Source organism: Setaria viridis, chromosome 9, assembly GCF_005286985.2.
Source record: "Setaria viridis chromosome 9, Setaria_viridis_v4.0, whole genome shotgun sequence".
NCBI lineage: Eukaryota > Viridiplantae > Streptophyta > Magnoliopsida > Poales > Poaceae > Setaria > Setaria viridis.
In genome coordinates this window covers 39,406-52,760 of record NC_048271.2, presented here as the reverse complement: position 1 = coordinate 52,760, position 13,355 = coordinate 39,406, and the positions used below count along the sequence as shown (strand labels likewise).

The following is a 13,355-nucleotide window of genomic DNA, read 5'->3' as shown; positions in this document are numbered from 1 at the left end:
GCAGAGCCCGGCGAGCAGAGGCGTTTCGTCCTCGAGGGCGCGGCGGACCACGGGCCAGTCGATGGCGCCGTCGGTGCCCAGCGTGGCGCGGAGGCTCCGGAGGGACTCGGAGAGGCGAGTGAGGCCGTCGTGGAGGTCGCCGGCCTGCCGGAGGCGGTCCAAGTTTCCCACGAACGAAATCCCGATGTCCGCCGCGGCGGCCTCCTTCAGGCGCTTCAGCATCATCGGCGTGTCGCGGAAGAGGACCCCGACGACGCAGACGTGGTAGCGGTTTGGGAAGTCGTCGGGGCGGTCGATGACGGACGCAAGGGCGTCGAGGTTGCGGATGGGGACGGGATGATCCTCCTCCTCCTCGTCAGCGTCAAACTCCTCGCCGTCCTCATTCCACGGCAGCCCCCCGTCGCCGCCCAACCCCGGCAGCTCACACGGAGGTATTGATCGAATTTGGGGCCGGACGGGGTGGATTTTGAGGATTGGTTAGCCTCTGCTTTCGATTTTCGAAGTGGAGGGGGTGCTTTGGGTTTGGGGGGTTTGTTTCGTTTCCCTCCCTTTTATACAGATAATACAGGTAGGTCGGTGGAGGCCGCCACAGCCGTTCGATCTGACACCACTTAACGGCTCCGGATGAAAGCCGCCGCCAACTGGCAGCCCATATGTACGGTATCACTATCCAAAATGAAATGTTAGGGTGAGCTCTCCCCGTGCGACCTCCATACGATTGGTTGTCTGCGCTGCTTGCTGGGCCTGGCTCACAGGATGTAAAAGGACGTCTGGAGTCTGGCTCCCATGATGCGACCAAATCCTTCATATCTCCAGAGCCAGGCTCCTGAGATGCAGCGGCGGATGCATGGATGCAGCACGCGGGCAAAAAAACGCAGCGGAGCAGACAACCAATCAACTTCCCACGTGAGCCAGGCTGCATGCAAACATCAACCAATCAAAAGGAGGTTGCATCTAGCGAGCTTGGTCGACGGGAGCCTGAATGAGTGGTGCGAGCCAGGCTCGGCAGAGAAGGAAACCAATCGCACCCTAAGCTATCCAAAATGACAAGTAGTACACTAGCACAGTGCCACAAAGGCACCCAGCAATGATGACCAAATCCATCCACACACACCTGTCACATTTCCTACAGTGTTTTCTGAATCCGGAAAACCTGCAGCTTGCAAATGCGCACTCTGAAAACTAGAAACTGCGCTCACATATGCATTCAGATAGCATTATCTGTCGACAACAGAACAAATACTACATGCCTTCGGTTCAGTCATCTTACAAAAAGGTCAGTCGTCTTGCAAACTTAACCACATTTTATTCATTAAGTACGAGTCAAGTGTCATCTGCCATTTTAAATTTCAGATTGTATTAAGGATGTCTAGCTTCTGCTTGCAGAGTTCAGTTCCACCAATTTGAAATTTAAAAATGACAGATGACAGAATCATGAGGGAGACCAGATTATAATTTTATAACACCACAGATAGCAAGTAGATTGACAAGCTGGTGTAGAAAAAAAATACATCAAACTAATAAATTCGAACAAATCGAATAGATAGGGTCCACAAACAATCCCTCAAAATTTAACATCGAACACAGCATGCACAACGTAGCTAGAAGAACCTAAAGATTGGCAACATGGCACTGGCTGCAGGGCTCCAAAACCTTAAATTTAACACTTGAGGGAACTTTCCCCACAATATATCTTTCGACAGCCTCAACAGCACAGCGGGCTTTTCTGATAGCATGCATATACATTCCTTTACATGTGCTTCTAGGGTAAAAACTGCTGGTTGTATCGAGCACAAGGTATCGTAGTGATGAGGTATTCTCAACAATTTGACATGTTAGCTCAATCAAGCTCTTTGAGGAGAAGAATTGATTGATTGATACTTTCTTGAGGCTGGCATGGTGGAATTCTGGAATCCTCCTAATATGTAATGAATCTGCATTGAAATCTTGAGGTATTGTGTCCTGTCGTGCAAGATCATATGCTCCTGTCCGCACAAAATCAATATTGATGCCACTATCCTCCAATGACCAAATGCTTTAAAGTACACGGACATTACGATAAATATTCATTGCAGATCTATTAGCTAGCAGAATAAAAGAATTACAGAATGAAAATGTCACCAACAAGTTGCCCTGCACAGAAGGAGATTTAAGTCCTAGAACAAGTAAAAGGTTGTGTGTTTGGCATGGTAATGAATATCATCCATGGCACCTAATAAATAATAATGTCTACAGAATACTAAGCATGAGTAGTTCTCAACTCATGAGAAATATAAGCTTATGTCATGGCCAAATAAGTATCATATGAAAGACAAACTTAGCCAAATGATTATGTAGAAGATGTACTGAGATACTCAAAGTTAATTTTGTAGCATGTACGTCTCTAAGAAATTAACGTACTTACCGACAAGAAGAAAGTTTCCAAGGTTGGACAAGTTTCAAGAAAAGAAACCAAAGAAAAATAACCGTAGCTTTCGAATCCAGTGCCACAAAAATAAATCTTCAAGCCCTTGAGGTGGAGGAATTTGCCAGGCAACACTAGCGTATTGAAAGTCCGAAGAAAGATATGCCAAGGTTAATAGATGCTTCAAGTTGTTCAAGAAAACAATAAATATTCCAAGTTGTATTGTATACATGGAATAAGTTAACAATTTAGATTCAGAGACCTCTTTTGATGATGACAAGGTAAGGGTTTGAAGTTTCGACGCGATGGATTGGAGTTTGATATGAGCATATTGGATCATGCCAGAGTAATATACACCATGCATAGTCATGTATTTCAGGACCCGTTTGGTTACTTTTACTTATTTTTAGCACGTGTCACATCGAATGTTTAGATACTAATTAGGAGTATTAAACATAGACTATTTTCAAAACTCATTACATAAGTGGAGGCTAAACGGCGAGACGAATCTATTAAGCCTAATTAATCCATCATTAGCAAATATTTTCTGTAGCAACACATTGTCAAATCATGGACTAATTAGGCTTAATAGATTCGTCTCGCTGTTTAGCCTCCACTTATGTAATGGTTTTGTAAATAGTCTACGATTAATACTCTTAATTAGTATCTAAACACATGTGCTAAAAATAAGCAAAGAAACCAAACCAGACCTCAGTCGCGATGAGTTGCTGATTAATATTTCCATGGGTGGGCCACTGAACAAGAAAGTGGTAAGATTTGGAGCATAAATTTCTATAGTTTGTAGCCTTGTGCACATATACACCTTCAGAATACTAAGCTCCTGCAGATGAGAAGGTATGCTCAAGAAAGTGGTCTCATTGCAATTGGTAAGGTCAATATATTCCAATGAAATTGCACTGGAGAAAAGGCATCGTATTTCCTCCCCAGTAGTGTGGACAAGGTTCAGACACACGCTTTTCAAGCTTTTCAAACAACCAATTCTTAATGTCCGGTGAAAAGCACAAGAGAAGAGGGAGATAGACTGAAGTGAGCTTGCAGCACAAGATAAAAGTGAACATGCGGGGTTGTAGTCTAGCATGAGATGTTGAGGAAGCTCCACAGAAATATCTAAAATTCCAGATCTAATGGTAGCTTGGAGCCAAATGTCAAGATGGCCAGCCGTGATGACTTCGGCGCAACAGCGAACGTCAAGCTTAAGTCTCTTCACCCCAATGCTTTAGTGGTTTTGAATAATGTGGTCAATTCTGTCAAGTAGTTTCTTCGCCCTTGCATATGATGTACCCTCATTCAATTTCAAGCCAAAAGTTTTCCGATTAAATGTGAGATTAGGGAAGCATCTCCAAGAGCGTAGACATCTATGAGACACAGGCAGCACGGGCAGCATCTGATAGTGGCAGAAGGGAAAGTATATGGCACAATATATCCTGCAACAACAATGGTTAAAAAGTTGGACATTGCAATTTAAAAGTAAAAGCCAACTTCAGACTGATCAAACATCAAACAGTAGACGACAATGCTATTCCTCGGCTACAAAGATTATATATGATAGAGAGCACATCATCACAAATGCGATGGCACAAGGAAGAATTGGTCCATGATGGCAAAATGCGTCACCCTGCTAACTCGAAGGCATGGAAGCATGTGGACAACGGCCACTGGAGTCGAAAACGTGGGGAATGGACCGAAAATGTGAAAATGGCATCCAGACACGTTTTCGACCATGAAAATGTGTGCTATAGGTCACGGGAGCCCGAAAACTGCCACACTGGCCATTGAGGACGAAAATGTAGGGGCTGGACCGAACAAGTGAAAATGACCTCCGGACGCGTTTTCGGCCATGATAACCTGTGTTATAGGTCACGGGAGCCCGAAAATAACGACATCGGCCACCGGGGTCGAAAATGTAAGGATGGACCAAAGATGTGAAAATGACCTTCGGACGCGTTTTCGGCCTTGAAAACATGTGCTATAGGTCACAGGAGCCCGAAAACGGCCACACCAGCCACTGATGATGAAAATGTAGGGGGATAGACCAAACAAGTGAAAATGGCCTCCGGACGTGTTTTTTGCCATGAAAACATGTGAAATAGGTCATGGGAGTCCGAAAATGGCCGCACCGGCCACTGAGGACGAAAATGTAGGGGTTGGACCGAACAGGTGAAAATGGCCTCCAGACGCGTTTTCGACCATGAAAACGTGTGCTATAGGTCACGGGAGCCCGAAAACTGCCACACCGGCCACTGAGGACGAAAATGTAGGGGCTAGACCGAACAAGTGAAAATGATCTCCGGACGCGTTTTCGGCCATGATAACCTGTGTTATAAGGTCACGGGAGTCAAAAACAACGACATCGACCACCGGGGTCGAAAATGTAAGGATGGACCAAAGATGTGAAAATGACCTTCGGACGCGTTTTCGGCCATGAAAACGTGTGCTATAGGTCACAGGAGCCCGAAAATGACCGTACCGGTCACCAATGACGAAAATGTAAGAATGGACCAAAGATGTGAAAATAACATTCGAACGCGTTTTCGGCCATGAAAACGTGTGCTATAGGTCACAGGAACCCGAAAATGGCCACATTGGCCACCGATGACGAAAATGTAGGGGATAGACCAAACAAGTGAAATGGCCTTCGGACGTGTTTTTTACCATGAAAACGTGTGAAATAGGTCATGGGAGTCCGAAAACGCCGCATCGGCCACTGAGGACGAGAATGTAGGGGTTGGACTGAACAGGTGAAAATGGCCTCCAGACGCGTTTTCGACCATGAAAATCTATGTTATATGTCGTGGAAGCCCGAAAACAGGAATACCGGCCACCGGGATAAAAAATGTGAGGATGGACAGAAGACGTGAAAATTGCTTCTGGACGCGTGTTCAGCTATAAAAACGTATGCTATAGGCTCGAAAACAGCGATACTAGTCACTAAAGTTGAACGAAGATGTGAAAATAGATAACTACCATGTAGGAATAGACATCACGGGCGGTGGGGAGAGCTGGCTGGAAGCGAGAGAGCACTCACGACCATCCTTGAGATTCTCCTCGCGGAACTGCTTGGGGATGTGGTCGTAGTTCTTGCGGAACCCGCCGCCGTCGCCGTAGTAGTAGTTGCACCTGAAGGTGGCGGGCGGCCTCCTCGGGACCCTCACCGGCGGTACCGGAGAGGAGGAGAGCAGGAAGGGGCTCCTGGAGGAGGTGGCGGCGGGGCTCCTCTGGACCTGAAGGTGGCGAGCGCCATGGGAAGCGGAGCGTGTACAGGCACGGAAGGGGGCAGGGAGGGACGGCTTCACTCCGTCTGCCGCTGCGGCGGTGTCGGATGGATAACTGGAGGGGGTAAATTGGGAAAATCTTTTTTCTCTCCTCTCACTTCTTTTTGCGCGAATCACCGCCAGCCCAGGATCGTATACTCGAAGTGGACCTATTGATCTAGCCCACAAGACTGGAGGCGCCCACCCAGCTGAGGAAATGCCCACGACCCACCCACACATTCCATCTCAAGGCTTTGTTTTGGGTTGTGTGGCACGCACATTGCTTCCCACCTGGCCAACACGCAAACCCACCGTCAAGAACTGAATCAGAGGTATTTTGATGCAATAATCCAACGGTTTCTTGCACAAGTGCATGTGCTAACTCTTGTTCTACACAAAAATCTTCCCCTCTTTTGATTCTTTTCACGGTTGCAGTGGTTGGCACCAACCACAATCTTGGGAGCCAGTTTCCGAATGAAATTATGCCTGGGAGTGTAAGCACAAACTGCGAGAAACGGTGCAGGGCATGAAGGATTTGAGCTCGCTCGTCCAACAGCACAGAACGACAAAAAACGCATGAAACTACAACCATTTACAGACAACTGACCCAGGTTGGACACAAGTGAGACTAACTTACATGGTCACATGGAGAACATCCTAAATGAACAACATTTACTGCTACTATCCTAGTTAATGCACTCGCAGCGTGCAAACGAAACGAAATTAGCGTTCTGGCTTCAGGTCACGATCGATGTACTGTCTCACAGCATCCTGGTTTACATGGAAAATAAACCTCATATCCTTTACCTGCAACAAAAATCAGAAGCTAAATAAGTATGGCATGGGATACTTAATGAAATACATTTTCCCACCAAAAATCAAGGACAGCAACCTAGCACAGCAGTTAATAGGGAAAGCAATTGTTACACATGTGCTTATAAAATGCCTACCACATTGAGTCATGTTATTTTTAAATGCTACATAAAGTCCATAATAACAGAATGGCAAGAAGTAAAGTTTTAGTTACGTCTTATCAGTAAAATTATAAATTATACAGTGATCAATAGGAATAGCTTTTGAATAAGGATTACTATGCAGGTGTGCAGCACTCTAATAGTTATATCACAAAAGGATATGACAGGGTCGGAATACTTACCAAAAAAAGGTCAATTGATAAATCACCAAGTCACAAATGTATTAAAATGTGAAGGTTTCAATTTTTTTAGGACCATGGCAGGTTCTCTGCCTTTCATAGTTTCATATTAGTAGGAAGCATATACGCTAGCACAGTCCAAGACTAGACATCAAGGACACAAAGAATGTAAAAAAAGAACATATGAAGGTTTTAATTAAAATCATAGAAAGAGAAAGTATTGGTACCTCAATTAATGAGTCAGAGCTTAAGTTGATGCGTTTGCAGCTTGGTATTTCCTTGCTATTAACAAAGATTGGACATTTCCCAATGTTCTTGATATGAAAAGACCCAGCTTCATCCATCTTGATAACAGCCTGATTGTCAGACCAATACATACATATATTAAATATAATGGTGCGAAAAGTGTACTGAAGAAACTGAATTAGTAAAACAAGGAATTATCATCTTTTAGGGCAGTGTGCATACTAAAGGGGAATAGTATGTAATGCAGTCAGCAGGATGAAACTAAAGGGGGACCACAAAATTAATTGCTTTTGAAAATGGTTCAGAATGACATGATCAAAAGATGTGATGCAAAAGTTATTGCAAATGGTATTATGACCATCCAGTGCCACACTTTCAGCAATTCCAATTTCCATAGTTCTTAAGGCGGTAAGGCGAGGCGTTGGACCACATTCTAACCGCCTAGGCGACGCCTAGGCCCTAACAAGGCGAGCAAGGCGATGCCTTACAAATCAGAGAAACAGCAAGACAGCAGGAGGAAGGGGGAAGAAAAAGAAAAAAAAAAGGAGAAGGGGGAAGGGGATGCAAGAGGCCGGCCCAGCCCACCAGACAGCCCATAAAATCCTCCCCTGGCTTGTGGATAAGACTCCCCGACCCTTCTCCCCTTCCCTGTTCGGTCGGCAAAGTGCCGTGCACCGCTCGTCAATTCTCCGCGCGCCGCTCGCTTCTCCCTCTTTCTCCTTGCACCGCCGCTCGCTTCCCCCTCTCCCTCTGTTTCTCCTTGCACCCCTGCTGCCCACAGCTCCTCCAACCATCTTCAGTATCGCTTCTCTGCACCCCCACGAAGTTGTGCGCCTGCACCCTCTCAGATCGACCGTGCAGCAGCTGACTGGAGTGGGTTCTGCATCAGACGCCGGCGCCGGAGCTAGCGGGGATGGAGCAGCGGCAGCTGCTGGGCCTTTTTGTTTGATTTCCCTTCGATTCTTCCTCCTCCCTGTCTCTTGCTGTTTTTTACTAGGCGACGGGGACACCCAGAATCATTTGAGCGCCTGGATGCCTTGGCGTCGCCTAGGCGACACCTTTAAAACCATGACAATTTCCAAAACAAACTTGTGGTCAATTTACACAGCTGGAAAAAAATACACTAGTACGCATTCAAAACATCAAACAACAGTGTTAATGCTTCAAATTCCCCAACTGAAACACAAATTCATTATATTAACAAAATGGAACCTAGCTGAAACACAATTCATTGACTGGAAGCATTTCCAGCAAGCATTGGCTTGCTAATTCAAAGCAAACCTAACAGCCTGCATGCCAAAATGTGCTTGGAAAGCATCGGAGCAACAAGACACATGTAGTAGTACAACGTCTATCAAAGCCATGAAGGCGGCATAGACCAACTGTGGCTGCAGATCAGATAAAGACCCACTGAGGTACTAAAATAATCTTTTGCCTTCAACACAGCACAGTTAGGACAATGCAAATGATGTGTGCAAGTGAAAAACAAGAGATAATAAATTTAACCTCTCATACTACAGGGCATATATGTTTGTCATCTTTTAAAAAACATTAATGCAGTTAAGTTCACTATAATTGAGCATTAGCCATTTCATAAGGAAATATAAGTGACATTTCTTAACGCACACTGAAACTTTCAAGGAATTACCTGTCGGCGAGATATTTTATTTGCCCTCCCTTCTTTTCCCAAATCAATGTCAACTTTAACATCTTCTGTCTCTCTTCCAAGAGTAACCTGCATGAGCAAAGAAAAAAAATTAGAAGATGGTAGCAAGATATTACACAAATATTCACTGCATACTCCAGAAATGCACAAAAGCAAGACAGTTGAATCTCACGGCTCCTAATCAGGATCACTCTCGGATCAGAATACAAAATTCCAAAATGGAAACAAAATGGTGACCCTTGTGTTATTCAGAAATTGACAGATATATCTCAAGTTCTAGAAACAAAAATCATATGCATCTGTATCTCTGAGTGACTGGATGTTAATGCGATACCACTGAAACTGTCCACCACAAGGTATAGATATCAAAATTGTACACGTAGTTATCCCCCCTCACATCCTATAACCGATTTAGCTAAAAAAGATGCTGACCTCAGGATCCTTTATGTAGTATTTCAAGTGCAATCCATAGATAACTGCAAAGGCACCATGTGACATGATAGCTCTGTTCATATAAGACCGAGCACCCTGTTCTAATCTTATCAATGCCTTCCTGCTTTCCGGGTGATGAAATCTGGTAACTGAAGAAATCAACAAAAAAAGAAGAAAATAAGAACATATTATCTTCCATTGTACATAGTTTTTACGACATACCGGCTACATATCCTAAGAAGACAATTAGCGGTACGGTTCACAGTGATTTCACCTAGATTATTAATTCTTCATATGTTTAGAGCCTATGAATTAGATCATTTCTTAAACCCTCAGTCAACCAATTGATGTAAATGGATAATTTTGCCTTTAATGACTCTACACTCAACAGCACAATACTTCTTAAGCCAAGTCTGTCATCACAGAACACCGATGCTAACTAAAAACAAAAAAGTGAGCATCTCTATACAGTATCTTGAACAGCAAGCAAATTGTGTAACGCATACACATTTACCTTCAGGATGCATCAAATCAGAGTCCTGATCCCACGGGATGAGATCCTGGTCAAGAATCTGCAATGAACACGGTACATGACTAGTCAGCAATTTCATGGTAAAGAGATCCTAGTAGCTGGGCTAAAAGATAGCTACCAAAGCTTCTATATCATAGTAATTTGGAACATCGTTTTCATTGTCAGGGCATTCTTCTGCTTGAGCTGGTGTTGGCACTGTTGAAATAGGGTCTTGAATACCCAAATCCGATAGTGCATTTGATGGCATACAGTTCTGTAGAGCAGCCTCATCACCTAATTCTGGTTGACCATCAAATGAGCTGTGTTGCATCTGATCAGGAGCTTGAACTGAATTTTGTACAGTCAAGCCATGAGAGTTAATAAAATTCTCGTGTTGTCCTAAACTACAAGGAGATCCTTCGCCAAATCCAGCAGCGCTGAACGAGGGCAGAGCTAGCATGCATGTGTTTGCATCATTTGTGACAATATTAGCAGTAGTCAAAAGGCCTCCAGTTGTTGAAGGACCTTCTAACAGCTTAGCTCCTAGGACACCACCTTTATCATGTGCCACTGAATCTTCTTTTTGTTCTGAAGTGGATGGGTCAATCTTCACTGTTTGTAAAGGTTGGGCATTTGCCATATCCTCCACCTTTATCAGGGCCAAGTCATTTGCTTTGGAATGTTCAGCATTCGATGCAGGGCTGGTTGCAGGGGAGACTGGATAGATAGTGTTCTCCGATTTCTGGCCCAAGGTACAGCATTCAAGAGGATACTCAGGAGGTGTAGCAACATCATCATTGCAAGGGATTTCAGGATCTTCTGTGTTCAATTTGCACTCAACATACACGCCAGGACATGGCACGACTAATGAAGTAGGAACCAACATTATACCAGAAACGTCTACATTACTTTCCACATGGCCAGGATCTACTTGATCACATGACGTATTGGCTTCATTGGAATGCGCCAGACTTTGCATGGTTGATCTAACCCCAGGAACAACCTTGAAGGCAGGATCATCTAAATCCTCCTGGTTTCCCTCGCTCGGAGAATTCAAAAAGTTTTCACCATTCAGGATATCAAATTCTTCACTATTACTGAAAAATGGGAAGTCCATGAAATCTGCCTCGTGTTCTAAACCAGATGTGCAAATCCCACCATCTAAATTTGCTTCAAATGGGTGAGGGTCCCTGTTTTCTAACTTTACATTCTTATCATCAGCAAGAGTGAGCGTGCCTCTTCGCTGAACCCCGCTCCAAATTGCACCACCAGGTGCCTCAGAACCCTCAGGTTGACCAATCACTTGGAGTGGGATAGGTTCCTGCACATTTCCACTGAAATGGTTAGGGATCAACAATGCCTTGGAGTCTACCACTCCATTACCACATTGATTGCTGTCCAATCGCTGGAACTGCATAGAATCCTGAAAATCCGTGATACTCTTTAGAGAAACATTATTCCTGCCACCACTCCCATGATTATTGGCAGTGTAGGCATGATGCTCATACATTTGACCTACATCTGAGTAGCCATACGCAACGTTATTGGTGTCATCCCCATCTCTTACCATGCTCTCAGCATGCTTTGTGTGAAAAGAATGCCCATTCATTCCAGGATATGTATGTCCACCATTGTAGCTTGCACCCACTTGCCCATAGCGGCTCACTGAACTCAGCCCTAGCTCAATATTATTAGGTAAGCCTCCACAGACACACTCACTACCATTTGCTACACATGAACAGGGGGCAACAAGAAATCCAAGGTCTGCAGTGTTGCATGGATCGTTGCATACTCTCTTTCTCATTGCATAATATAGGTTCTTCACATTGTCAATTTTCCGTTTCTGAAACGAAAAATCCTTTGCTTTTGAATTGAAAAGTTTATGTGCCTTGGCTGGGTCAGATGTGGAGAGTTCATTTTCATACTCAGCCATCCGGAAAGAAGCTTGTGTTGAGACCTCTGGGTCATATAGCAATGAATTCCATCGATCCTGTATTTCTTGAAGTGTGAATTTACGGGAAAAACATACAGCTCCTTTTGCTAAGGACTCCAATGAGGCACCAGTCTGCAAGTATCACAAAGACCAGTTAGCACTTGCACAAAATAGAGCATTAGCAGTAAAGTCATGTAGATCCAACTGTTGGAGAAGCTTTCTACACTGAGGTTTGGTATACAGAATCGGCTTCACAGAATTACAAGCCCAGTTTTTAGGATTACAAGGTCAGTATGCTACTAAAGATAAAACAACAAGAATTGCTCAGAATATATTTTGAGGGAAAATTTGCTAAGAATAAAATATAGCTGCAAGGCAAATAAGTGAAAGTTTGACTGTTTGAGACAACATGATGTATGAATTAGGAAAGCAACCATTTTGATTAGATTAAGCTGTTGGTTCACTCCTACGCAATGCCAAACATTGACCTCGAGACGAACAGTATGGAGTCCGAAAACTGAGATTGGGGGTACAAGGTGTGGAGGCGGGGGGTTACCTCGACAGCGTTCTTGAGGAGGATGTCGTCCTCGACTAGCCAGTTCACCGACGAAGTCGACGCCGATAGGGCGCCCATGTCGGCGCCGACACCGCCGTATTCTTGGAGAGCTCGGCCGCCGGGTTCGCATATGATTCGTCCTGCTTCTTGGAGAGCTCGGACCGCCGCCACCGGTCGTGTAGGAGGCTGGGATTGGCGTGGCGGCGGCGTGGGTGATGCGTGGAGGCGGCCGTGGACGAGGGGTGGGGTGGGGTGGCGTGGGCGAGGCGAAGGCGTGGCGGCGGGGGAAGGGAGGTGAGGGCCGGGAGAGGATCAGAAGACGAGGGGGGAGTCTAGGGCGCTAGGCGGTGCGGCCGGGGGGGGGGGGGGGGGGGGGGGGGGGCGAAGAAGAAGATGAGGGGAGGGAGGGGAAGCGGCGGCCGGGAGGACTGAAGGAGACGACGATTCGGGAGTCGGGGGATTCGGGAGAGGAAGCTGCGGCGGAGGGTGGACTGGAGTCCGCTAGGGTTTGGGGGACTGGTAGACTTTGACGCCGCCTTCCAGGCCGCCGCGAGCCAGCAAAGCGCCCTGCAGGCCGGGAGCGGCAAGGACGACGTCGCTGTGCACTTCGACGTCCATGGCCTGAGCAACTGGTGCTAATCCATTCACTCAAGAAGAAACAGTTCATCGCTGCGAATTATTACTGTCTTTTAAGCCTGATCAACGGAGCATTTCACCTGGTGTTACTTATTTTTCTTCTTCTTGATTGTCCTGTTGCTGTTCATATTAGCAGCGAATTCGTTCGTGTGATGATGATTGCAATTCAAGTGTTACCGCACATGTAAAGTAAATATACGATGGCCCTGTTTGTTTCCGCTTATAAGCGGCTTATCGGTGGAAATAAGTGAGAATCCCGCCAAACGCTTTGCTTATTTCCACCGATTCTCACTTATGTGGTAAGTCGCTTCAGAAATTTGAACTACGAGAAGCGAAAAGCGAGAAGCGAGAAAATCTTCGCTTAGATTATAATCTAAGCGTGGCTAGGAGAAGCGTATACAAACAGGGCCGATGTTAATAAGTAAATACTGCAGAAAGAGGGAGAAAGAGATGAACGGGCCAAGGTTAAATAAAATGGGAATTATTATTTGGACTAGCTCAGCATAATGTACATTCTAAAATAGTCATTTACATCCGAATCAGTAA

At 45.2% G+C, this 13,355-nt stretch overlaps 1 protein-coding gene, 1 long non-coding RNA gene and 1 pseudogene across 3 annotated transcripts; all 3 read right to left on the bottom strand.

Moving 5' to 3' along the window:
- Window positions 1-1,514: 1,514 nt before the first annotated feature.
- On the bottom strand, window positions 1,515-4,021 carry LOC140221275 (uncharacterized; annotated as a pseudogene).
- LOC117838615 (uncharacterized) lies at window positions 1,515-5,857 on the bottom strand. The gene is made up of 2 exons (XR_011897011.1): window positions 5,390-5,857; window positions 1,515-1,985 (listed from the first exon to the last, which is right to left on the bottom strand). It is a non-coding gene; the product is annotated as an uncharacterized lncRNA (long non-coding RNA).
- Window positions 5,858-6,171: 314 nt separating this feature from the next.
- LOC117837776 (uncharacterized) lies at window positions 6,172-12,462 on the bottom strand. Of its 2 annotated transcripts, XM_034717536.2 has the most exons (7): window positions 12,174-12,459; window positions 9,824-11,749; window positions 9,688-9,745; window positions 9,174-9,322; window positions 8,724-8,810; window positions 7,057-7,185; window positions 6,172-6,483 (listed from the first exon to the last, which is right to left on the bottom strand). In XM_034717536.2, exons 1-7 carry the CDS (start codon window positions 12,249-12,251, stop codon window positions 6,400-6,402), a joined length of 2,511 nt encoding a protein of 836 aa, XP_034573427.1. In that variant the 5' UTR covers window positions 12,252-12,459; the 3' UTR covers window positions 6,172-6,399. The 2 variants fall into 2 exon arrangements, with proteins under 2 accessions (XP_034573427.1, XP_034573428.1); XM_034717537.2 differs by lacking the exons at window positions 6,172-6,483; window positions 7,057-7,185 and adding an exon at window positions 7,401-8,133 and having other exon boundaries at window positions 12,174-12,462.
- Window positions 12,463-13,355: the final 893 nt, after the last annotated feature.